This window comes from Thunnus albacares, chromosome 5, assembly GCF_914725855.1.
Source record: "Thunnus albacares chromosome 5, fThuAlb1.1, whole genome shotgun sequence".
NCBI classification, from domain to species: domain Eukaryota; kingdom Metazoa; phylum Chordata; class Actinopteri; order Scombriformes; family Scombridae; genus Thunnus; species Thunnus albacares.
In genome coordinates, this window is record NC_058110.1 from 3,692,497 (window position 1) to 3,718,939 (window position 26,443).

Below are 26,443 nucleotides of genomic sequence, written 5' to 3' on the forward strand. Positions count from 1 at the left end.
TAATGTACAGAGAGGGATGTAAAAGGGCAAAGAAAATGACATACGGAAATAGATTTAGAGAAAATAATTAAAAAATCATGGAGTCTGGGGCCAGCTGGCAGCCTCATAACAAAGCTTCTCTCTGTTAGCCAGTGAAGAAGCTAAAGGTAAATTGCTTAACTAGAAGTGATAGAGGAGACTGTCTGGCATGGCCCTCTGGCTTTTACTTTCTGCCTCTTGTTTGTTTCACACACACACACACACACACACACACACACACACACACACACACACACACACACACACACACACACAGACATACATGCTGATACCGACAAACTGTATACATGCAAACACATTAAGTCACTACCATCATGATTGCACATAGATACAAGGCCTAAGAGATTAGACCCATAAACAGCTATGAAACCCCTTTTGCAGGTGATTAAACAAATATATATGCATTCTTTGCTCTCTCATCCTCCCATCTGACTCTAACTCCAAGGCGCTCACACACAAATATAAAAGTGGCTCTCATATGACAAAATGGAGTAAATATGGAAAAAACATTACTCATTAAATGGAATGGAGTCCATATTTAGACATGTGAAATATGGAGTGGCTTTTATGACCAGCTGTAGCAGACAAATCAGTTACACAGAAACAGCACCTAAAGAAAAGCGGGCTGAGGGATCGAGAAATGACCAAGATGAGGTGACAATGAGTAATGCTTAATGACAACTCATAAGGCTTAAACATCGCTATAATAAGTCACCTGTTACAGGGTTTAAATGTTGTAACTAATGGCTTTATTGATGTTTAATAAACTATAAAGTAATGCTTCAAAAATAAGTTATAAGCCATTAATAAGAATAATGTTTGGGTTGTCCGGTTGTGAAAAATCCCTTTGACTGGTTAATTGGACCTGGATCACAATTTTAAAAAAACTTTCATTAATGACTTGCTAAGATTGATTGGGCTTTTGAGAACATGAGAATTCTATGAATATTTATTAATAGATTACAAACATTCATAACTAACCGCTTACACTAACCTCAAGAAAAAATGCAGCCCTCTCATTTATTTGAATGGGTGCAGTTTGTTGACGCAGAAGGAGTGCCAACACAGAGTCATAAGGCAAAAAAAGTTCAACCAGGCCCAACTTTTGCTGAAATGCAGTACAACATCATCCAGCAAGGTGCTGTGTTGGTCAATCACTTACAGACATGGCTAAAAATATCGGTATCCTTCCACCTTTTTTTTTTTTTTTTTTTAAAAAATAAATTTTCTCAGTATTAAGCTGAAACTGACAGAAGTATATGGTTTCCATGATTCTTTATTTCACCTTGAATATAACTGAAACTTTGCTCTTGATTTACAACTAAACATTTTATTTAATACAATAAAACAAATGAAAATGGCATGGCCAAAAATATTGGTACTCTTGGTAAACTTAATATTTTGTAGCACAGCCTTTGGAGGCAATAACTGCAGTCAAGCACTTTCTGTAACATTGAATCTCCACTAGTAGTTTGGCCTTCTTGAGCAAACTGCTCCAATTCTCTCAGGTTTCATGAGTGCAAATTTCAGCTCTTTCCACAGATGTCCAATGAGATACAGATCAGGACTCATAGCAGGCCACTTCAGAATGGTACAATGTTTTCTTCTCATCCACGCTTGGATGCTTTTTGATGTATGTTTGGGGTCATCATCCTGCTGGAAGACCCATGACCTGTGACAAAGTCACAGCTTTCTGACACTGGGCTGTATGTTTCACTCCAAAATGCCTTAATAGTCTTCTGATTTCATTGTGCCCTGCACAAATTCAAGGCACCCAGTGCCTGAGGCAGCAAAGCAACCCCAACATATCACTAAGCCTCCTCCATGTTTCACAGTAGACATGGTGTTCTTTTCTTTGAAGGCTTCATTTTTTTCTTCTGTAAACATAGGGTTGGTGTGATTTACCAAAAAGCTCTAATTTTGTTTAATCTGTCCAAAGCACATTCTCCCAGAGGGACTGTGGCTTGTCAACATGCATTTTGGAAAAGTCCAGTCTGGCTTTTTTGTGTCTCTCTCTTAGAAGTGGGGTCTTCCTGAGTCTTCTACCATGGAGCCCATTTTCATTTAGAGAGTGACGGATGGTGCGACTTGAAACTATTGTACCTTGAACTTGAAGATCAGCTTGGATCTGTATTGAAGTTTTCCTTGGTTGTTTCTCAACCATTCAAGCAATCCCTCTGTTCAATCTTGGGCCAATTTTCCTCTTGTGACCATGTCCAGAGATGTTGGCTACAGTTCCATGGGCCTTAAACCTCTTAATAATATTGGCAACAGTGGTCACAGGAACATCAAGCTCTTTGGAGATGGTCTTGTAACATTTGCATTGACCATGCTTAGCTATTACCTTTTTTCTAATGTCTTTTCTAATGTTTTTTCCATGTTCAGTGTGATACACACAGTGGCACAAAACAGCAGAGTGAGTAGTTTTCTCCTTTTAAACTGGCTGCATGATTGATTATAAGATTGAAAACACCTGTGATACTAATTAAAACATGGTAGTCTGCTCAAAGTATCACTACTAATCAATTATTTCTTACAACTTCTAAAGGGTACCAATAATTTTGTCTAGGCTTAGAATGTCTTTGTAGAATAAACATGAATTCAGTTACACAACTTTTTTGTTTTGTTCCACTGCAAACCAAACATAGACATGCATTGATAATAAAATATCTTTTAATTTCAACACTGTACATCCATGTCTGTACATCCCAGTGTACACTCCTGGTGGATTACTTAGTACTGTGAATGTTGTATTTCTGCTGTTTACCTCGTGATCATTGTGATGAAAGATAAAATAGTTGCTGCTATGATAACTTTTCAGAGTTGTAAAATCCTGTCTGTGAATGTTACAAACAGTTGTGCAGTGTTTTGGTGTCTGATAAGCCATCAAACGCATTCTATTGTTACTTCAACTAGAGTTCCTGAACAGCAAAACCTCTGTGCACTCTTCTGCACAAGCACCAAGACAGCTAACACAACCAGACTGCTAAAGAACAAATGCTCATTGTCATTACAGCCCAAAGCACCATTTAAAACCTCCTGCACCTGCACATATACTCATACAACACACTTAATATGTGGTATCATCTCTTACCACAAGCACAGTCAACTGTACTGTAAGGATTTGAAGTTCTAAAACACAGTCAGGACCGAGCAGAGTAAACACACTGACTCACCAAGCAACAGACTCTGATGTCTGCCACAGGCTGAGTCACACACACTCAGGACGTCAGAAGTTCAGGAATAATTAGATGTTTTCAAGTGTACTTTATGTGTATGGTCGGTTTGCATATGAGTACAATATGTGTGATTCAGTTTACTGCATATGTGTGTGCTGTATGTCATGGAAAATGTGTAATATCTCTTGCAGGGGCTTCCTTCTTGGAAACCCTTCTGTCCATATGTTAGGGTGTGTGTGTGTGTGTATGTGTGAGTGTGTGCCCTGGTGGAAAGTGTGTGTCTGTTTCTTTTCTGAGTATTCCCACACCATGCAGATTGAGAGGTAATCAGGCTAAATGTTGTGTGGTAGTCTGTTACTTTACTCCAGTCCACATGTCAAAGTGTCCTTGGGCAAGATTCTGAACCCCAAATAGCTCCTGGTGGCTGTTCCATCAGTGCATGAATGTGTAGATTCCCTCTGATGGGCAGGTTGGGACCTCGCATGGTAAACTTCAATAACAGACTTCAATACTTCAAATTCTAACATGTATTTGAAGAACATATAGATGCAAAGAGACAAGTGCTTATTGAAAAGGGTTTTTTAATAAAGAGTTTATCTTGTAACTAATGGCTTTCATTATGGTTAATATTAATTATAATAATAATTAATAATAATAATCATTTATTAATGTTTTATACACCACAAGGCATCCCAAGACAGATAATGTGAAACAGTGGATATTTTCACATCCTTGGGTATCTAAAATTTTAAAAACAGCCAAAGAAGTTGGATGATCTGCTCACAACTCCATAATAAGGCCAAAACTTGTGGTCAGGGGTCATAAGTAGACGTTTAATTTTAAGCAGTAACAAGCAAAAAAAGGTTGGAAACCACTAATTGAAAAAAGTGTGTACAGCATTGTGAATCTGGTTCATACGTACAGGTAACCTGTGGAGTTTTTAACTTCTAGTAGTGCAATGGAAGGACTCTTTTAAAAGCGGCTCACCATGTTGCCAAGAAACAAATCAACAATCAACAAAACAGCTTTGCAAAGAGGAAGGAAATGTATTCAACAGGTACTTTAGGAAATGCTGGATATAACCATAACATTGGTTGATTACAAGAAAACTCCAGAGGATACCTTTTATTTATAGTGCATTGTTAGCCTACAGGGGCTGGGCGAAGTGGTATGAATTAGCCTACACAATAATGAAAATGTCATCAATAAATAAATCTTTCATGTACTACCTTTTGATGACCCTGTGAAGATTAAATAAACACTTAAGCCTCATTTGGACAGGAAGGTGAGGAGGAGAGATGGACAGAAGGACATTTGAGCTACTTTAGTAACTCTGCTCTGACATACAGCTCTCTCTTTATGTTTTCACTCCCTCTCTGGCCATATTAAGAAAATCACACAGATTGGAGGAGAGCAGGGCTGAGAGAAATCTGGACTTATTCCCAGATATTTAATTCCTGTTGGATAATGAGCGCATGGGGCTGGGGCAGGAAGAGTGTGAGTGTGTGTGTGTGTATGTGTAATCTGCACATGCACACTTTTGAGTTGCAGTTTAAGTGTAGTGGATGTTTGTGAGTAGGCAGCCTATCAATAACTGTAGTGCATGTGTGTATGTGTGTGTGTGTGTGTGTGTGTGTGTGTGTGTGTGTGTGTGTGTGTGTGAGTGAGTGCGTGTGTGCATTCCAAGTGGATATTGAAATTAGACAGGGGTGCTCAGCATCAAGACAACACATTCACAGTCTTTAAAAGGAGACTTGACTGAACTGAATGAATCAGACTACAGGAATCTATTGCTAGTAGCTGCTGGCAATTTTGGCAAGACGCTCACAAATACACACATGTAGGATACACACACCCAACAATCACACGTACAGCTGTCCATCATCGCTATGATACAGACTGACTGGAAAGCGATGTAAGTGCAGCTTTGAGGAGGGTGGTCTTTGTCCAACTGAATCCTGTCTCAAGTCTTGTCTATACTCTGCTCTATAAAGCCTCTTAATCCCCTCCGCCCACCTGTTAATATAGGTTTGGGACATTTAACAACCGGGGAACGCACATCGACAAGTACATTTAAACACTCTGACGCCCTTCTTTATCTACAAACACAGCCTTTTAAGGTAAGCTCTCCCTTCCCCTCTCTCTCTCTCTGCCCTTCTGTCTATGTCTCACTTTGTCTTTGCCTCCTCTTGCTAACTGTTTGTCAGTTTCAGCCTACCCCCCTCCAACCACCCCCCACCCCCCTCCACTCCTCCGCCACCACCCCCCATTGTGTTTTTAGTTTTTCTTATTTTCTGGCTCTTTCCCTAAGAAAGCACTGCTTGATTCCCTCATGACCAGCGTTCCTCCCTCGGGTCTTCTACTCTCTTGAACTAAACAGAGAGGAGGCTTGAGAACGGTGAAGAACAGGACAGACAGACCAAGCGAGGAAAAAAAAAGCAAAGCAAACAAATAAGAGGCTTGCAGAGACACAGAGAGATGAACTCTGGATATCAGTGTGTTTAGCCTGGTTTCTGCAGGGTGGCAGCGATATATTTTCATTAGACTGGATTCTAGGGTGAGATGTCCTAAATTTGGGTCAGGGGCCGCAAATGAAGACGAAGAACCTCAAACTGTATTTAGTTTTGGTGACTTCTGCATTTGTGTGTGTGGTATAAGAGATGGAGAGATGGGCTCCAGTAGTTTTGTCCATATAAGGGGGGAGGAATGTGGAGAGAGAGAGAGAGAGAGAGAGAGAGAGAGAGAGAGAAAGAGAGAGAGAGAGAGAGCAGCTATGAATGACTGATCTCCCCCTCACTATCCCTCGCTCCATCTACCCCCTCTTTCCTCCTCAAGTTTTCTTGCTCTGAATATTTCTCTTGGACTCCAGATTTCTTTTGCTGCTTTCATGTGCGCGCAAAAAACATACATAATCCTAATGTTGGACACACATATTTCACGCACACACATACACCTCTGGATCAGACAGAGTAGTGTTTCAGAGGCTGTGTGTTCTCACTGACATCATCATGACCCTGCTGGCCAACAGCCTCGCTAGTTACGTGTGCATGACTGTGTGTGTGTCAGACAGAGAGAGGCTCCTCTTGCTCAACCAGGTGACAGTGTGTATGCATTGCATCACCACTGCACAACAACACAGGTACGGCACACAAACCTGAACACATCACACCTGTATGGCTCATTTGCTGTACGTGTGACTGTTTCTGAGTGTGTATTGGTATCAGTCATTTGTTAAGCCTTGCTGCATGAGCGCATGATGAAATATAAGGTGACAGCCGTCCTCCTCACCTGCGTCTGGACTGGATTCACCGAAAACAGATGTGAAGGGAAACAAATAATGATGTCATGCCAGATGAACTGCAACCAAAAGCATGCATTCGAAATGATGCATTCCTTCTGTGCATGAGTGTGTGACTGTGTGTGCGTGTTGTTGCAAGATGGGGGGGAGGAGGTGGGGGGGCGGGTAGCTTGAAATACAAAACCACTTCCATTTAGAGAAGATAAAAGAAGGCTGAGCGAGAAGGGGAGGAAGTCCAAAAAAATGTATTTTGCCCCTTCTCTGGTTGACCCTGGTGATCTGTCTGACTTCATTTTCCCCTTCATTTCCTTCATCCTCCACCAGTCTTCCAAAGTGAAACACGGTACACCAACATTATGCCATTGATTGAACATGTTCATAATAATATAATAATGAACTTTATTTATAAGAAAAAATGTTACAAAGTGTTTCACAATAAGACAAATCAATTTATGAAGCTTTGTTTGTATAGCACCTTTCGTAGTCTGCGTGTTTCCTGTGAGGACCTCTAACCCAGGCTCATATACATTTGGTCTCTTTCTCACTCTCTCTCTCTCTCTCTCTCATACACACACACACACACACACACACACACACACACACACACACACACACACACACACACACACACACACACACACATATCAGGGTTCAGGCAGACTGATTGGATAGCTGCTCCCGAGTGAACAGGGATGACATCATATGATCTCATTACTGAAGCAGTTGAGCCTGACACACAGACCTGCAGAGACATGACCTGCAGAGCAAGAGAGACAGACAGACAGTAAGGCAGAGAGATAGTGAGAGAATGTGCAGCAGTATTACATGATTTAATATACAATATATAATATTATATAATGTTTTCTGTTCATTGTAGTATTACTGTATTGTGATTTAGTGTCTGTCTTTAATGTTTTGTTGGAGCTTGTTTCATTTTTGTTTTCCCTGGACTCTTTTTATCGTCTTTTATTATTCATCCAATTCCTACATGTGCTTTAGCAGCACATGAATGTACATGTCATGCCAATAAAACAAAATGAAATTGGGAGTGAGAGTGGGGAATAGACATGTCTTGACAGAATTCAGGAGACATGGTTGAGTACTGAGAACTGACAAAGACAAGCTTTCTGTCAACATTTTACATAGAATATTAGTAAATTTATGAGAAAGTGCATCAAGTCCATTTTTCCTGCCTTTCTGGTTATTTCATGTTTACTGTAGTTGCACTCAACTTGGTGGACCTCCATGATGATGAGTGATATCTGAAGGGACAATTATAGTGAAATGATGTGCAGGAATCTCAATGGACAGGAAAAAAATCTGAGATCGAACGATAAGGAAGATGGAGGACTGAATCACACTCAGTTGTTTATGTGTTCTTGGGCCTTGGTCTCCATGGCGATGATTCATTTTCACTTCCTGATCAACAATACGGGTACCAAATGCCCACTCAGCAAAAAATCTGGTATTGCACAGTTTGCTGTGTACCATTCAGACATTGCCTCATGACTTGTTCATTATTTAAGCCTGAGCTTCTCCTGTTAAGAACAAGTCACCTTCAAATTTCAATAAAATGCACACAAAATATGTATACAATTTGATCATCCAATCAGTGGCAGACAGACACACTCACACATGTACACACATGCTGTCTCCTTATGACTCTGTAATATAGAGCTGCACTATTGAGAGTTCAGACACACCTGATGTGTGGTTTTATTCTATATATTTCTTAATGACAATAAATAATGTGTCGGTCTGTCTCTTAATGCTAATTTCAAAGTAGGAGCCCATTGGCTCCTACTGGTCAGTGCCAGTTGCACAACTCCCTACAGAGAATACTTTGCTGTAGGTGATGACATGAGGCGGTTTTTTTCAGTCTTTTCTTCTTTCCTTTTGGATTTACAAAGTAACATTTAACCACTAAAAAGCTTTCTGGTGTTTGTTTTAACCAGCTTTTAACCACAGAGCAGTAGATGATGAAAGAGTCTACCATGCAGTACATTATGAATGCCACAATGTCTAGACATAAATTGATTTATTAGAAAGCTCAATGACTGACGGCGTACTTGACACTGAAACATCTGAAATATGTGACTATTGTACTTTATAACCTCATCCATCTCTGTATGCGCTCTCTTTCTCTCTGAGCTCTATTTCATGCAGGCCTAAAGTCATCTTGCTCTCATTTTATTCTCTGTCTCTTGCTATCCATTCTTCAGAATGAGGAAGTGGACAAAGTGGTGCTGCTGACCCCTTTGGGATCCTTGTTCAGACATATCCCTTATGTTGGCCTTCTCCCTCGCACAAACACACACACTAACACCTTGCTACAGGTTTGAATTAACATTTACCCTCACATGTGAAATTAAGTGCACTTTCACTCCTGACAGGACGCACTAAACACACACACCCACACCCACATACAGATAGATAAAATGCACCTCCTAGACACACTTCCGTTTTCTGAGTAACACATAGTATATTCGCAACCAACCACACCCTCATACATCAGTCACACTGGTCAGTGGGAAATTTCTTTGTGTGTGTGTGTGTATGTGTGTGTGTGTATGTGTGTATGTGTATGTATGTGTGTGTGTGAGTGTGTGTGTGTGTGTGTGTGTGTGTGTGTGTGTATGTGTGTGTGTGTGTGTGTGTGTGTGAGTGTGTGTGTGTGTGTGTGTGTGTGTGTGTGTGTATGTGTGTGTGTGTGTGTGTGTGTGTGTGTGTGTGTGTGTGTGTGAGTGTGTGTGTGTGTGAGAGAGAGAGAGAGAGAGAGAGAGGGTGTGTGTATGTGTGAGGGTGTGGTTCACAGTATGACCAATTCAGAGCTGATTCATTTAGACTTAATTTAGACTGACAACAGAGCAGCAAATGACAGTTATTTAAATGATCAAATTCATTTGTTCTGCTGAATCCTTCATATCTACCCTGCAAATCTATTGTCATTAATACGTTAATCTACATACTCATCAGGCATTCAGTGGACTCTGGCCCAGGGGGACTACAGTGAATAATTGTAGTCTCCCTGGATAAAAGCAGGATACAAGTTTAGTGTCTTTGTTATGTCATTTTGACAGGTCTCTCATGGGCTGTTGTGACTGTTAATCCTGTGACCTTCTTCTGGGAATACACTTATCCTCTTTTTTTCTTGAGAGTTAGATGAGAAGGTCAATTCCACTCACATGTCTGTACATTGAATATGAAGCTAAAGCCAGTAGATAGTTAGCTTAGCTTAGCATAAAGACTGGAAGCAGGGAAAAACAGCCAGCCTGGCTCTGTCCAAAGGTATTAAATCTGTAACTGTAACTGATACCACTGTACCCAGCTAAGAAACAGACCAGCACACAATCCCTCTATAAAGCTACAACTTGTTTCTACACTTTGTTTTTCACATGGATTAAACAAATGAGATATAACATGTTAATTAGTGATCTTTACCTTTGTACAGAGCAAGGCTAGCTGTTTTCACCTGTTCTCCAGTCTTTGGTCCAGTCTAAGCTAAAATAGGCACGCCTCTTGGTTCTAACTTTGTATTTAGTATAATGATAGACAAGAGAGTGGTATCAATCCTCTCATAAAACCCTTTGCAAGAAAGCGAATAAGCGTATTCCCCAAAATGTCGAGAACTTTTAAAATCTCTCACCTAACCAGTCCATGTATGTTAGTAAAACAGACAAACCTATTTACGGTAGATGTGACTTATTTTTAGATCTAAGTGGGAAAATTAGTCCTGCTTTTAAGCCTTGTCTGACAAACTAGAAAGCTATTTCTGTCGAAATGTGTGTGTGTTAGTGTCTGCAACTGTGTGTGTTCTGTCATTGGTCACTAGAAACATGCACATACTGGAGGACCATTTTTGGTGGTCCCTTGCTCCCTTTCCATCGTCATCCTTGCCCTTCAGTGAGGTTTAGCTCAGACAGAGGGAAGTCTGTTGGAGATTTAAACAAAACACGAAGGACTAGAAAAGATAGGGCGTCCCAGAGCTGATAGCTGACCTTCACATGAGGCTGCACAGGGATCCATGCCAGAGTTCAGTGTCTTCCCTGACTGAGATATCTGCTTTGTGTTTGAGTAACTCACCAAGGAGTGGCAATGTATCGCCACTTCCTAATCAGGGCTGAGATGAATTGACTTTATGTTTGAGAAGGATGTCATTTCTTAATTTGCAGTTTACATTATTTTATTCATTCAGGTCCATCAAGCAGTCTATACCTGATGTTAACTGTGAATTCACAATGTACAAATCAAAGTGTGAAAGCCTAAGCAGCAGCATATACAAACTGAATACTAAGGAGGTGTGAGGAGACCCAACATGATGTGTGGACATCAACACATCTTTCACCCTGAAGGATGTCTAACAATTCTGGTTTTGTTGAGTGATGTCAGAGAGGCTCTCAGCTTGAGTCAGAATGAGGTTAGGATTCCTAACATTCCCGAGACATAGAGCAACATTTGTTCTGTATTAACAAGAGTGTAGACATGACAGATAAGAATTAGCAAAGTAGGGTGCAGAGAAGCAGAGAGGTACCTTATGTGGTGCAATAGTGCCCTCTAACTGCTATTTTGTAAATTGCATTGGGAATCTGAACTGAACCCAAAGGATGTCTATAAAGAGGATGTGGATGAGGACCTACCCAGTAGGCCTTGTTCACTGCAGATGTTTCCACATATCTTAGCCGGAAAATATCAGAGGTGCAATAAATCACATTAACAGCAGTGAAATTTCGGTCTGCCAAGTGCAGGGCTCTGGTGTTTTGCATGTTGGTTTACTGAGAAACTTGCAGCCTTGGATGATTATTTATTTAGTAAGACTAGCAATACCACACTATAAAAATCCATTACAAGTACCAGTTCTGCATTCAAAAGTACAGAAATACTGTCAGCAAAATATACTTAAAGTATCAAAAGTAAAAGTACTCCTTATGCAGAATGACTGATATATTATTATATTGTTGGACCAATACTATTGATGCATTGTATAAATGTAGTGGAAAAAAGAACAAAATTATAGAAGTATAAAGTAGCATTAAATGTATCAAGTACCTCAAAATTAAACTTTTCAGCAACTGAGTAAATATACTTATTTTCTTTCCACCAATTGGAATTGAATGGTATCATCAATAATGTAATTGATTACACCTGTGGTTTTCTTGTTTGCCATGAAAAGGATGGAAAAAGTCAATTCTACCTTTGCTTATAGACCTTTTGAAATTCACAGTATAGGTAAAGCACATGTTTAAATAATACAATTAATAATGGCTGAATTCCATTGATCTGCCCTAGTTTCAGGGTCCTGCTATTGTGAATGGTTGTCTGTGACACTTGAATAGAACAGAGCCATTGTTAATGTTATTAGTAACACATGTGCTTTTCCTGCTATGTCAAATCAAAATGCCTGCGGTGAAAGTAAAAGACCTGCATCCCAACTTTACTCAAATAAAATAAGTATTAGGTTCAACAATAGCAAAGTAGTCATCATGCAGAATGGTTGCTATAAGTGATACATTATTATATTATTTGATCAGTGTATTAAAATTTAAGCAGCATTTCCATGTTGTAGCTGGTTGTGGCTAATTTTAACTGCTTTATATTCTGTTGGTTTACTGTGTTTTATATGTAGAATATTAATCTGAAAAACAACTATTAACTAGTTGTTAAGTAAATGTAGGTGAAGACACAGTACAATATTTTTCTCTGAAATGTAGTGGGGTACAAATATTATGTACCATAAAATACTAAAATACAAGTACATCAGTATTGTACTTCATTACAGTAGGCTATTGAGAGTGAGAGTAAATGTACTGTTAATAATTACATCTGTGATTTTCCTGCAGTGTAACATCAAAAGGCAGTGAAATGGCCTCTTCCAACTCTGCCGATTGTTTTAAGGCCTAATTGGGTTAATTCTGCATTATCTGTCCATATTGTGAGAACAATGTAGGCCTATGTAAATTAAACTAAGGCAAACTATAAAATGAACACATTTGAACCTTCTTTTTTTTAGTAAAGTAACTCATTTTTTGCACTGCTCTAAATCTTTAGCAAAACAAAGATAATGGACTTCTTGATGCTTATATGAAATGTTGGGGCTAAACTGGTAAATGAGGCTTATGTTAGTAATACAAATCTTTTTATAACTTGTCTAAAAAAGGAATGAAACTGCACATTTTCTCGTGAAAAGGTCACAGTAAAAGTGGAAATGGCGTGGATGTATGGTAGGCCAAATTTTTATTCCCAGGCTGCGGTTTTTTGCTTAGGAAGGTTCCTAACTGAGTGAAACGACCCGGAAGTATGTAGCAGCCATGATAAGGGCTGGTCGAATTCTCTTGGTGCATCTCAAGTTTTTTAAATTGCATCCACGTTATCCTCACGTGCATCTTTTCCTTGCGTCTTAGTCCCTGAAACCAAGCGAGGAGAGAGGAAACGAGAACATTTTAGAGGCATGAGACGTCCTCTCCTCTGAAGCGTCATGTGAAGCGACGTCCGTTTCTGATGACAGCGACAGCCGATCACAGCTGGATCAGCTGTCAGTCGGCTTTAACAGCTGTAGAAACTTCTGATGGAGTTTGTGTCTGCACATGTGTGCACTGTGCTGACACTAATAAAGGTGCACAGTTATCACCGCTTGAGCAGCTCTTTCCTTTCTGCAGCCTGTTACCTGTTTAACAAACACCTAAATAAAAACCTGCATTCTGCATTAATAATTTTAGTAATCCTTCCACTGTAGCTCAACCGGGAAACACTGTCAATGAACAGTAATTCATATTAGATCCTAACCGGTCCTGCCGGCGTGTCTGTCTTTTTTTTCTTTCCCTGTACAGTATTTCCCTGCTGAGCTGCAGTAGAAGGATCATAACAAAAAGAGGGAATTTATCACTAAAACGACTGTAACGTTGAAAGATTTGTACTTGAGTTTATTAAATACTTGCAGGGGTCACTCTCATTAAGAGAGACTCTGTGCGCATTTACGCACGAGGCACAGCAGCATAACTTTATTATTTAACTCTCCAGACAAGCCGTTTCTTCACACGAAAAACGGCACAAAACAATGCGTAGTATATTTGTTTATCTTGTTGTCAAACGAGTTGAACACAGCTTTGGACGGAGGAGAAACGGACCCACAGACTGTATCAAGCATAACAACTTTAAAGCGCAAACAAGTCAACATTTCAATGTGTTTGGGTTTGTATGTGGTGGTTCTTAAACAATTTTTTGAACAGGCTCATAACAGATTATAATTGGCATATAGGCTATATTATTGGCATATATTGGCGCCATAACACAGAAGTCTGTTTATCAAGGGAAAGAGATATGAAACGTTTTTAGTCAGATGATGTTTTTAATTCATCATGTTTGAAACTTAAGAATGATGATATGTACAGCAGTAACATGTTCTGACTATCTTGCACACATTTAACATTTATTTTCATACAATAATTGGGATTCATGAGGGTGAGCCTGAGCAATAATTCTCAATGTGATAATTTCGTTTCAGCTTTGTGACTGGTAGCCTATAGCGTATTCCTTTTTTTTCCAATTCAATTCTGACCTTGGTAATGAAGTGATATTTTTCACCATGTTGTGCACGTTTATATAGCCTGCATGAAACAGAACGACCGGGGCGAAGTATGTCAGATGTACTTTTGTAGTCCACCTTCAGAACATGTAGTTTCACCACGGCAGACCGACGTCAATAACATCCGCCGTCGCATAATTACGTAGCCCAGTGTAAGTGCAGTCGGATTCTTTTAGCACAACGGTTGTCTTTTTCTAAGTCCGCATGACTTCTCCTTCATAACTTTCCTTAACCTTGTGACGGTTTTCCATCAAGTTCCAGGGAAAGTGGTGAGGAAAACACGATAAGGGAGACTTTTCGACCGCAGCCCCAGGATGGCGAAGTCATGACCCTGCCTCTGATTGGCTAGTGCTCGGTGCCTTCATTGGTTGGGTTGGCTAGGTTTAGGCATGAGGAGTGACATTGGTTAGGATTAGGGTAAGAATATCAGGGTAAGCCAATCAGAGGCAGAGTAGGGCGGGTTATGACATCGCCATCCTGGGAAAAAAATATATCGCGTACGGTAGATGTCGCCCTAACCCACAGTGTCGTCGTGTAAAACTACACTTCCCATCATTCAGTTGAAACTGTCAACTGCCATTGAATTAATTTTTATAACATTGTCTTCAGATGCATTTTCTATATTATCAATTTATATCACACCCAATGAATTTTAAGTAAAATAATAATAATAATAATAATAATGCGTTAATGAACATAAAATAATTCCCGCCCCCTAGACAAGCCGTGTGCATATGACGAAACGGAAGTCGCTTCATCTTCCTTTCCACCATTAGGTGAGTACGTGGTGGGAGCGCGTTTTCCCCGGCTCTTCATTAAGCAGGCAGATTTAAAGTTATTTTTCAAAAAACGGAGCCACGGTTTACTAAATAACGCCTTTTTATTTGTTAATTTGCAGATTGCAACCATGGGCCGCCGACCAGCCCGCTGGTAAGTTGTGTGTTACATGATTTCAGATCAGGACCGAGTGAGTCCTAGTCGGAGGAAAATGGCAGCGGCTTCGATCTCTCACCATGTGGGCTGTCCGTGCTAGCACGCAGGCCGTTTGACAGACTGCTGTATCATAATAGTACTTAAATACACCCTGGTTTGTGTTAACTTGTGGTGTTAACTGCAGTGTGTTTATCGAGTGTCACTAGATAATTTTACCAATACGAAGCGCTAGTTTGATGGAAGGGACTTGAGCTAACGAAAGCTAACACAAAGCTAGCGCTAGCACACCACCCAACTTTTAACATCTGCGAGACTTTATACATATATACTCTGCCCGCTGGATGTGGTTTTCAGTAAGATTTTCTACTGCAGCCTGCAAATGTGGTTGACTGCTATAAAGCCGGCTAGTAGTTATCTTCATTAACATCAAACAGTGGCGACTCTTATATTCTGTGTATCTCTGAAATCCCGTTCACATCGCTGCCTGTCCCTCAAACCTAAACATCTTTTACTCCATTCATGTTGTCTTTTAAATAAGAAATACAACTGCTATGGGATTATCAGACTAAGCTGTCTGCACACATTGTTGATAAAGGGATAGACCGGCAATATTCTATACATACATATTCACACATTGGCAACAAATCCCATTTAAAAACCATAATTAAAAAGGAGTTCATCCCACTATTGGATATACGAACCCTGATGTCTTAGACTGTGACATAGAGCTGCATTGTCATCCAAAAACTATTAAAAACACATCAGGGGGCCAAAAAGTTGTATTGGGTGACATATTGCTTCATTACCATGAATACACTATTTTATTTAGTCTCAATCACACACACACACACACACACACACACTGCCCTGCTGCCAGAATCATTAGATCATACTCATTAGAGCACCACATGTGTAGTAGAAACAAATGGGACTGAAAGCTACAAACAGGTGTAGAGTCAGACTAACATATTGTTGGTTCTGGTGTTTCAATAGGGTTTGTTGACAATAAGAAATGTATATGTCAGTATTACAGCAACAGTAGAAGTGTCTGAATGACTTGTGTGAGGAGATGGTTATATTTAATAATTTTGTCTCCCACAGCTACCGGTACTGCAAGAACAAGCCGTACCCCAAGTCCCGCTTCTGTAGGGGTGTGCCTGGTAAGCTGATTCCACTCTTTATTCAACATTGGTGTTGTTCTGAAATACACTTATGTAGTGATCAGTGCAACATCGTGTCACTTTGAAATTTCAAAAATAAGTGAATACCTAATTGTCTTGTGTTTGAAATGAGAGATTGATATAGTGCTGTTTTGTCCTCGATAGACTCTTATGTCACGTTGTCTGAAAGTGATAATCCTGCAGTTTATTAAACCCACCAGTTCTCCTCCTGGTGTGCAGAGGCTGCAGACAGTGAGGATTGGTTGTGTATGTCCTCAGATGGGAGGTGCTGAGTGCTTTAATGGACCATTGAGACAAATTGGTGTCTATTCACTGATTTGAAAATTGAAATGACTGCCCTTGGTGTTAGTCATGCTAGTGTGATTGTCTCTGACTCAAGTAGATGTTTTGGTGGACATTTAAAAGCATTAATCAGTCTGTCATTGCATAATGTCAGAACTAATATTTCGTGGTTGTGTGATGAGATTGCATTTAGTTGAAGTAAAATCCATCAGCGGTTAACATAAGACTTCCTGTTCTCTGCTCCCGTTTACGTTGTATATAGATCCCAAGATCAGGATCTTCGACTTGGGCAGGAAGAAGGCCAAGGTAGATGAGTTCCCCCTGTGTGGCCACATGGTGTCTGATGAGTACGAGCAGCTGTCCTCAGAAGGTGAGTTAAAGGGACTGTGACTGAACACACACACACACACAGTGGGGGATGCAAGGAAATGATACGAGGATAGAGGAATGAAATTCACTAAATCGATCACCCAACGTCATTTTGAGGAGACGGCAGTTACTCATGACACGCATCATGTAGAAATAATAATAAACAGTTTAAAATGATAACGCTTGACATCTGATAACTGATGATGGATCTATTGCAGCATCACAGCATGTGACTGAACAACACAAATATAGTTGCAAGAGAGCAATAAATGCAGCAAATAAAATCTACAGCCCAACTAGTTTGTGAAAGATCACAGATATAGTAAGTCTGTTCTCACACTCAGACTGGAATAGACTCTTCTCATAGCAGATATTTTATATTTTTTAGTATTGTGCATGCTCACACTCAGACATGGCTTACTGGGACAATTAATGGAATGGAGTCATCTTTAGTGTTACTACTTACAACCTGTGTTTCACCTGCTTTCACATATAAAAATGTCTGCCATGAAAAGGCTCCACAGTAACACTGACACTATGGCTGTAGGCTTCAGGACTGAGGCTGTGTTTTTCTTGAATGAGTCAGTTTTATGAATAAATATTTAGCGCCACAGTTGGTGCTGTCATTCATTATATGTGACCTGACACCTGCGATAGAATTTTTTTTTTCTGCACTGTCTGAAATTGCTCACAACACACACAAAAATATATACACACAATAAGACTCAACTCTGCAGCCTATTAAGCCGACTGGTCTCGCTGCAGTGCGGTTCTGGTGTGCAAGGGCTGCAGACAGCAACTCTTTGGTTGTGTATGTCCTCAGCTGGGAGGTGCTGAGTGCTTTAAGGGACCACTGAGACAAAGTGCTTATCATGGGCTCTTCACAGGCTTTTATTCTGTTAAGTTCATTCAGCTGTATATATATCTCTCTGCACTGTCTGAAATTCTGATTCATCCCTTCCCCTCCACCCCTTTCGTTATAGCTCTGGAGGCTGCCCGTATCTGTGCTAACAAGTACATGGTGAAGACCTGCGGTAAAGATGGTTTCCACATCCGCATGCGTCTGCATCCCTTCCACGTCATCCGTATCAACAAAATGTTATCCTGTGCTGGAGCTGATAGGTCAGTACCTGTTGTCTGTTTACTCTTTTGACACTTTAACAAACTAAATTAAATTGTCAAAGTGATTGTACTGAGCGATTATTATAGATAGTAGAGATAGTTAAGACCATCTTCTGCATTAATCATATAGTAACCTTTGGCTCTGGTCTTCTGGTTCTTAGGCTCCAGACTGGAATGCGTGGTGCTTTTGGTAAACCCCAAGGCACCGTGGCCCGTGTGCACATCGGTCAGGTGATCATGTCTGTGCGTACCAAGGCCCAGAACAAGGAGCATGTGGTGGAGGCTCTGCGCAGAGCCAAGTTCAAGTTCCCTGGTCGCCAGAAGGTAAAGGAGCATTTCACCTGTCTCCACACACAAAGCTCAAGTTATGTTTTTATATTAGTAGTTTTTGTACAATTAGAATCTGCAGCTTATTAAGCCGACTGGTCTCGCTGTGGTGCGGTTCTGGTGTGCAAGGGCTGCAGACAGTGACTCTTTGGTTGTGTATGTTCTCAGCTGGGAGGTGCTGAGTGCTTTAAGGGACCACTGAGACAAAGTGCTTATCAGGGGCTCCTTACAGGCTTTTATTTTAAGTTCATTCAGCCGTTTACAGATGTGTCATATCTGGGCTATAATCATGCTTGTTGGAAGCTTAAATTGTCTTGTCATTGTTCCATCACCTTCAGATCCACATCTCCAAGAAGTACGGCTTCACCAAGTTCAACGCCTGCGACTTCGATGACATGATGGCTGAGAAACGTTTGATTCCAGACGGCTGTGGAGTGAAGTACATCCCCAGCAGAGGCCCTCTGGCCCGCTGGAAGGCCCTTCACGCTGTCTAGAGCAGCTGCAGGCTTTCAGTCATCAAAATGGACAACCAATAAAATTGGGTTTGATTACAAAAATGCATGTGGTGATGGCTATTTATTTGATTCTTTCCCTATGCTAGGCAACTGCATCTAAACTTAGTAATACAGCTGATGTTCAGATTTAAAGTAGTAGGAATTTCTGTTAACAGAAGTCTTGGAGCTGAACAGTTTGTCTTTTTTTTTCATTGTTCTAGTTCACATTTGGGTTTCATCCCAAATCATTACATAAAAGTACACATTAAACCTGATTGTGTAACATGTTAATCAAACACAGATGGAAAATTTTAAACCTTAAATGACTAGACGTGTATAATTACCTCAATATTTGTCAAGTGTGAAGTTTATTCTCTGAAAAGGGAAAGAAAATAGCTTTGAATTGGATTAAATGATGGAAAGTCTGTAATCAAATGTGTTTGAGCAACAAACCACAGATGAGATTAGTCTAATTTACTTAAACCGTATGACATTAAAATAATAAAACACAACCTTAAATCAGGTCAAATCATAGAAGTCAAACGCAATTAATACTTCTGTATTTGCATGTAATGGATACAGAAATAGACGTAGTTAGTGGCTAGTTAGTGGATATAGTTAACTCCACATTCATTTACAATGGGTTAAGATTTTTAAAAATAAACACAAAACAAGTGCTTACAACGCACTTAAAGTGAATGCAAATAGAAACACTGGTGCAGCCAGTCCAGAAGTCTTCACATGTTGAATAGAGATGATGGCCTGTGTGGAATCAGGGTATAACAGGTGATTTTCAATTAAACATCTCATTCTTAAAGGTACTTAAACCTCAGCTGTGTGTTAAACTGGACCTGATTGTGCTGTTAAACCAAGCACAGGTTCAGCTGACCTGCAGCTACACCAGGTGTATGAAGTTACCATCTGACCTGCTTAATGCAACAGATCATCATAGTGTAACATGTCAAAATGTCTTCTGTGAAAAAGAGATTGTCAGTAGTTAAAAAAGCTGCATTTGAATTTCTTACACTTTGCTATTTCACTAGGCTTTATATTGTAATAATAACTTTATTCATATAGCACTTTTCAAAACAGCACATTATAAAACAAAAAAGAAAATGAACTAAAATGCCATAAAATGTAAAAAGACAACGGAAAAGCAATTTTAAACAAGTGGATTTTTAACTGATTTAAAAAAATGAGACAGAGTTGGTGGCCCGATGTCTTTGGACAGGTCATTTCAAAGCAAAGCTAAAGCTTTATCTTTATGTATCAACCTGGACCTTGGAACAACAAGCAACAGCGCATCCAATGATCTGAAGAGTGGGAAAGTCCACAGAGCCGTTAGCGCCTGAGCAATGGAGCAAATGCATCCCCATTATTCAATTAGGGGGAGTAGAGTTATGGTTTTGCTACCCCACTTTTTGTCTTTTTTAAAAATAAACGTATCATCACACAGTCCCTGCAATCAGGTGATTATATTTAAGTATCAATAATCATTTTACTATTTTCAGCAACTGACAAAAACAAGCAATAAAAAATCTCACATTTTTGGACCACCCTTTGAGTTGGTTCAGTCCAACCCGTCGCTGATTGATGTGAGTAGCCAGACCCAGAGCCGTACGTCACCGGAAGTTCAAAACGCTTGATCGTCATGTGTTTCACGTAGACCTCAGATAGTTTCCGGAGGTTCTTGGTGGGCAATTTGAAAGCATACAGACAGAGAGACACACCAACATGTGTATGTAGTTACATCAATATGTTTGTTTAAAAATGGTTTAAGATTTGAGGATTAGTGTGAACCTGTGTGACCTGCCTTGTTGACATATTTTAGGCTAACCTTACCTTGGTTAAGAGCATGTTGTTCTTGTTTATGGCTTTGAATTGTTTTTAATTATGTTCTTAAACTTGTATGGCAGTCAAGAGCAATCACATCCTGGTTATTGATATATTTAAAGGGAGGGGAAGGGATGTTTCAAAATGTATTTCTACCATCTCTTTAATTCATGGTGGTTTCAGTAATCCCATGGTAATTGAGGGCCTATGTAATCTTAATGATTTATGTAATCTTTAGCTCTCAGATAGGAGAGAAGACCAACAGGTGACTGTTAATGATTGTCAACTGACAGCACAATGGGTCAACGGACTAACAGCAGCGGCACAATGATGTTAGGTGTGCTGTCTTAGGAAATCCACGGCAAATAGGTGGAATTAAATTAATCTTTCTGTATACAATTCCTATCTGCCCCTGCACTTATTAATACATACATTTATACATAATATATTCAAATTCAAAACAACTTTATACACTTTTTGCATGTTTCTTTCTGGCTTGTATGTGCAGAGTTTGTGCCCTTTCCTCTGTGTTGTCCTTACATATAATCTCCACCATGGTTTGCTGTGCTCCAATTGCTTGGAGAAAGGAATACAAATGTACGGTTTCCCCACTGGGGAAAAAAAAAGGTTGTCTTAAGTCAGCAGGAGCAATCTTACAATCACTAAAGATTACAACAACAAAAAAATATGTGAGGTAATCATATTCAAACACTGTATTTGCACTTTTTCCACAAAAACCACACCATCGGAAAGCTTAATGTTTGGTTTATTAAAAATAAGGAACAGGGAAAGGCTTGCAAAACCCAGTGAGTTGAGACTTAGGGTGCAGTGTGAGGGTGCTGTCTAATTGCAGGGAGTCTTTAGGCTCCGTTGAATCCCCTTGTGCTTCTTGTGCTGAAAGAGAGAGTGAGACAGAGAGAAAAAGACAGGAGAAAAGGTTATATGGAACTTCATTAGTTGTGATCATCAGCATTCCCACCATCTTTGTGCATCGCCCTGTGGTCAAAAAGAGGAGGGCCCCTACACCACGATGCACCCCTGGACCTGTAAATAAAGAGCCTATAGCTGCTGATCACAGCCATATTGTTAAAGGTGATACAGGTATAATAAGTATGAACTCTTAATAATTATAGTAATATTTCATATTTTGAAGTGATATAATATTATTCTGAATATTTAAAAATGAAGTGTCATGTCTTTAACTTACATCAGTTTCAAAGATTGAGGAAAGGAGGAATGAGACTGAGAGAAGGGAAAGTGAGAGAGAAGAAAGAGAGAGACATGGCTGGTGAGGAGAGACAGGGAGCGATGACACCACCCAGTGGGCCAGCAGCCACTCAATCACGTCTACTAAAAAAATTAGAGAAAAGAAAAAAAAAGCAAAAAGCAAAGGTGGCACTAAGAAAAATAAGGAAGGAAAGTTAGTGAAGTAGTAAGTTAAAATGATCTGCTTTTGAAGTTATGATTATTCATTCCTGTATAACATTACAACTACATAGTTCTCTATTGAGAATAGCTCCCACTAGAACCTGTGTGTCAAATAAACAGGTGGGATTGGAATTAGATAGTTATTGAGAGTCCATATTATTTGTGCTTTGTTGCAGTTGTTAGACTTTTAAGATGCCTCGTGAGTACTGAGAATAGCAACCCTCAGGTTTAACATTGTTTAACCAGGTTTAACTATCCAAATCATATTGTGATGTGTTGTAAGACTATTTCATTTATATAAGTTGTTTGTCCCTGTTTAACCTTGAAGATGGCCTAGTAGCCTTCATCCTACTACCATTTTAGGCTACATAATGTTTTTATAAAAAATAATTCAAATATAAAATAGCCATTCTTCTGATAATCATTTCCTGTCCTGATCCACCCAATTATATACTGTTCTTAATGTATTCTTGGTTTTCATAGCACTCTCAATCTAACTAATCTAGATTAGTGCAGGTGGCTGTTTCTTGACTTAATCCAAGAGTTTAGATGGTGTAGAAATGCAGGAAATTTGTTTTAAATTACAATTTTTTTTTTATGGGGGAGGACCCCCAGACCCTCCCAACAATTATATCTTTCCAAGTTTGCTCTCCCATTTTAAATCATAACCAGGCACCCATGCACAGGACAATAATAGATCTGGTAGATAGCTTGGGGATAGCTTGTATGTAATCAATAAAATCTTAACATCTATTCTAAAAGCAACAGGTAGCCAGTGAAGGGAAGTTAATATCCTGGCAGCAGAGTTTTGGATGAGCTGGAGGCAGGAAAGGGTTTCTTTTGCTTATGCCAGAGAGCAGGGAATTGCAGTATCCCATTTGACCAGTTATGAAAGCATTAATGACAGTTTCCAGATTTTTGGCAGAAAGAAATGGTCTAATCCTTGAAAAGTTTCTGAGATAATAAAGCAGGATCGAACCATTGAATTAACATGTTTATTTAGGGTGAGGTTTTGATGACACCAAGGTTTCTGCAATACTGAGTTACTGAATGGGATAGTGAACCAAGAGAGTTCGAAATTTGGTTGTTTGCACTATCTTGACCTACACTGTAAAAAAAAAAAAAAAAAATCATAAAAAAATGGTAAAAAGTCTGGCAGCAAATGTTGCCAAACACTCACTGTCAAATAACAGTAAAAAACTTTAAAACTTAAGTTATTCTATAGAGATTTATTTTAAAAGTATGGATATTTACTTTGGACATTGTCTACATTTTTACAGTCCAACCATTGTAAAATAAAAATAAAATCTCGTCATAAAACATTGCTAGAATGTTAAACAAATGTATAAATCTGCACAAAAAATGAAAAAGATTGCAGAACTACCTTAAAATTACCTAATATAAATGAAGACTCTTGTTTTCATACAATAATCTTTGGTAAATTCATAGGATTATCCAATCCATCCACAAGAACTCCCCATCAAAGTACAGATTTCTAGATGTAAAACACAGAAAATGTATGTAAAATTACATTCAAATTACCCTCCTTTAACACCCATTAATGTTATCTTGAGAGCTTTAAGCTTTTACTTTACGTGATTATCCAATCTATTTACAGTAAATCTCTGGTAAATGTTGGTTTTATACTGTACAAAAAATAGGATCATGTGATAATAGTTTACAAAACATAATTTTAATAATCATCACTTTATATAAACATTATTTGACAGTAATTACAAGCAACTCTCCAACATATTTACAGGCTTTTCCCAAAGCCTAGTATACAGGTACATTTTATGTTTCAGATATGAAAGTTTACTATAGAATAAAGCTTATTTGGGTATTAAAAAAATACTACAAAAACGCTAAACATCAAGCAAGAAAAGTCAATTAAGTCACAAGTCAGTCACCATGAAAGAAGCACTTAAAACATGAGAGAAAAGGTTACAATGGCAAGCCATACCATGAGAGAACTGCACGTTAGTTAGTCTCTACAACTAGGGATGGCTATGGTTAGGATTCATAAATTCATACTATTTATGGTTCAGTTCATATCTTGTTTGTTGTTGTTGTTTTTTTGTTTTTTTTGGGGGGGAGGGGATTAAATCAACTACAATGTGGAATGTCAACATAAAACTAAAGAACATCATGCAGGTTGATTAACTTTATAAATTAACTTCACAATTAACTATTGAAAATAAATAATCTGATCTAACATGTTTTCCAAGATCTAGGGTTCATAATTTTGTATTTTATATGATATGTTGTATGACTTCTGCTGTTCTGCCACCAGGTTGTGCCTTTGAGTAAGGTGAGAGTTTTGAAGCAGAAGTGGTAGAAGAAGAGGAACTTCATTCAGTTGCAATAGTTAGCACAAAGCTAGTGGGTTTTAACAGCAGCAAAAATATGCTGATGGACTGTAAGCTACACATACTGCTTTGTTGTGGTTGTAAAGTGCACAGATACAAAAAACTGCAGGTTATACTACAGCCTGAGTCTCTGTCTGCAACACATGACTACTTTGGTATATTTACTTGCCAAATGGAAAATCTACCTGCATTTGGTGCTTGAAACATAGTATTCTATCTGATGATTACTTTTTTCTGCTGGGGACTGTGTGTAGACTAATACATCCATTAATTTAGAACACTGAAATTGTTCAAACATCAAGCATCATCAAGGAAAAATACCATCTTGTTTGCCTGATCTTGAAGGATTACATTTATCACACAGTTGATTAAAGAGAAAGAGACCATTCTGCTGTGGTTGAGTTACATTGACTTTGAACTAGTGAGGGGCTGCGAACAGCTGTCAATTCATAAGCTGTCTCGTCTGAATCAGAAACGGTCTGCTAATATTAAGCTTGAGAGAAAATCAGTGTAGGTATGGGAAAATACTTTCAACAAGTTTTGAGCTCAATCCTGTCTTGCATTGTTTTCTAGGTATCTTACAGTCTTTAAAGCCTGGGTTGCAAACACTACACTAGAAGCCACCCTTTCATGTCTCAAAACGTTAGCTGTTCATGCTCAATATCTATAATAATGCAAATAGGTGATTCAGCTAAATAAAAACCGTCAAGTCTTTTCAAGTCATCTGCCTCAAGTCAAAGTCAAGTTGAATCTATAAGTGTTAGTCAACCAAGTCATGTCAATATGTATGATAACAAAAAACAGTCACGGCAGCATGACACCTGGTTGTTGTTTTAAGACAGACTTGAAAAACTGTGAACCCATCCTTTAAAGCCCCCACTTTGCAGGAGGGGGAAATTGTAGTTCTGTAAGCAAGGTCAGCATCAGCCCCTGGGCTTAATGGTGTGACCCATATACTGAATAAAAATGCTCCACATATGTTGCCGTTTTTGTGAAGGTTATTAGGGCAGCATGGAGGAGGCAGATTGTTCCTGATTGATTCTGTTGATCTAGGGACAGGTTAGACCTAACTACCTTGTCAATGTAGAGGGTAAGACTTTCTTCAATGTTGTGGCACAGAGGTTGTCTAGTTACTTAGAAAGGAATAAGCTAACCGATGCCTCAGTGCAGAAAGCCAAATGTTTTTCTGGATTCTTGGAGCACATGAACATGATCTGTCATCAAATTCAGTCAGCAAAGAGAGAAACAAGAGACTTAACATGTGGTATTGTTAGATTTTGCAAATGTATTTGGTTCTGTTTCACATAGTCTACAGTGGGAAGCATTAGAGTACTTAAAGTACAAGACATAGTCAAGGGGCTAGTTAAAGGAATATTTTCAGGACATTCAGATATGTCTCACAACTGCAGAGTTTACTATGGTGTGGCAGTTTGTAAGGGGAGAGAATTATTCAGTGTAGGTTACATAATTCACTTCATACAGTGAACATGTTCAACAAGACATTGCTTGCTAGATGATCATCAAAATAAGACTGGATATACTGTTTAATTACCATGTGTAGCTCTTGTTATTTAGGCAGTTATTTTTGAAGCTGGCAGTCCCTGTTTATAGTGAACATGCAGCGATTAATGTGACCTTACCTCATATTACTTCCTGCACATCAGTTTACAGCATACAATTGAATTTAATTTCATACTGTAGACGCTACTTACTGGCTACATTTGTGTCAAAACAATTTTAACTATATTGGAGTTGCTGCTAACTTATTACTTTTAAGAGGCTTTTGACTTTTAGGATTCCAGTTGGGGAGGGAAGAAATGTTTTGGAGGTATTACACAATCAAGATCATGATGTCATTATTGTAAGTGTGCAAATTTCTCCACTGTTTACTGTATCATCATCTAAACAGAAGAAAGGGAATGATTGTTTGTCACATTGCATTCACTTCATTCTAAACTCCCGACGCCATGATAAGCTTTTGTTCAGCAGGCGTTTCAAACATAACTTTCC

General features: G+C 39.0%; 1 protein-coding gene and 3 non-coding genes across 4 annotated transcripts; all 4 read left to right on the forward strand.

The window, feature by feature from the left end:
* Positions 1–14,852: 14,852 nt before the first annotated feature.
* On the forward strand, positions 14,853–18,866 carry rpl10 (ribosomal protein L10). The gene is made up of 7 exons (XM_044352526.1): positions 14,853–14,871; positions 14,994–15,025; positions 16,130–16,188; positions 16,754–16,861; positions 17,844–17,982; positions 18,144–18,306; positions 18,648–18,866. Exons 2-7 carry the CDS (start codon positions 15,003–15,005, stop codon positions 18,801–18,803), a joined length of 648 nt encoding a protein of 215 aa, XP_044208461.1. The 5' UTR covers positions 14,853–14,871; positions 14,994–15,002; the 3' UTR covers positions 18,804–18,866.
* LOC122983247 lies at positions 16,387–16,508 on the forward strand. Its single transcript, XR_006403638.1, has one exon. It is a non-coding gene; the product is annotated as a small nucleolar RNA SNORA70 (small nucleolar RNA).
* On the forward strand, positions 17,592–17,724 carry LOC122983245. Its single transcript, XR_006403636.1, has one exon. It is a non-coding gene; the product is annotated as a small nucleolar RNA SNORA70 (small nucleolar RNA).
* On the forward strand, positions 18,386–18,518 carry LOC122983246. Its single transcript, XR_006403637.1, has one exon. It is a non-coding gene; the product is annotated as a small nucleolar RNA SNORA70 (small nucleolar RNA).
* Positions 18,867–26,443: the final 7,577 nt, after the last annotated feature.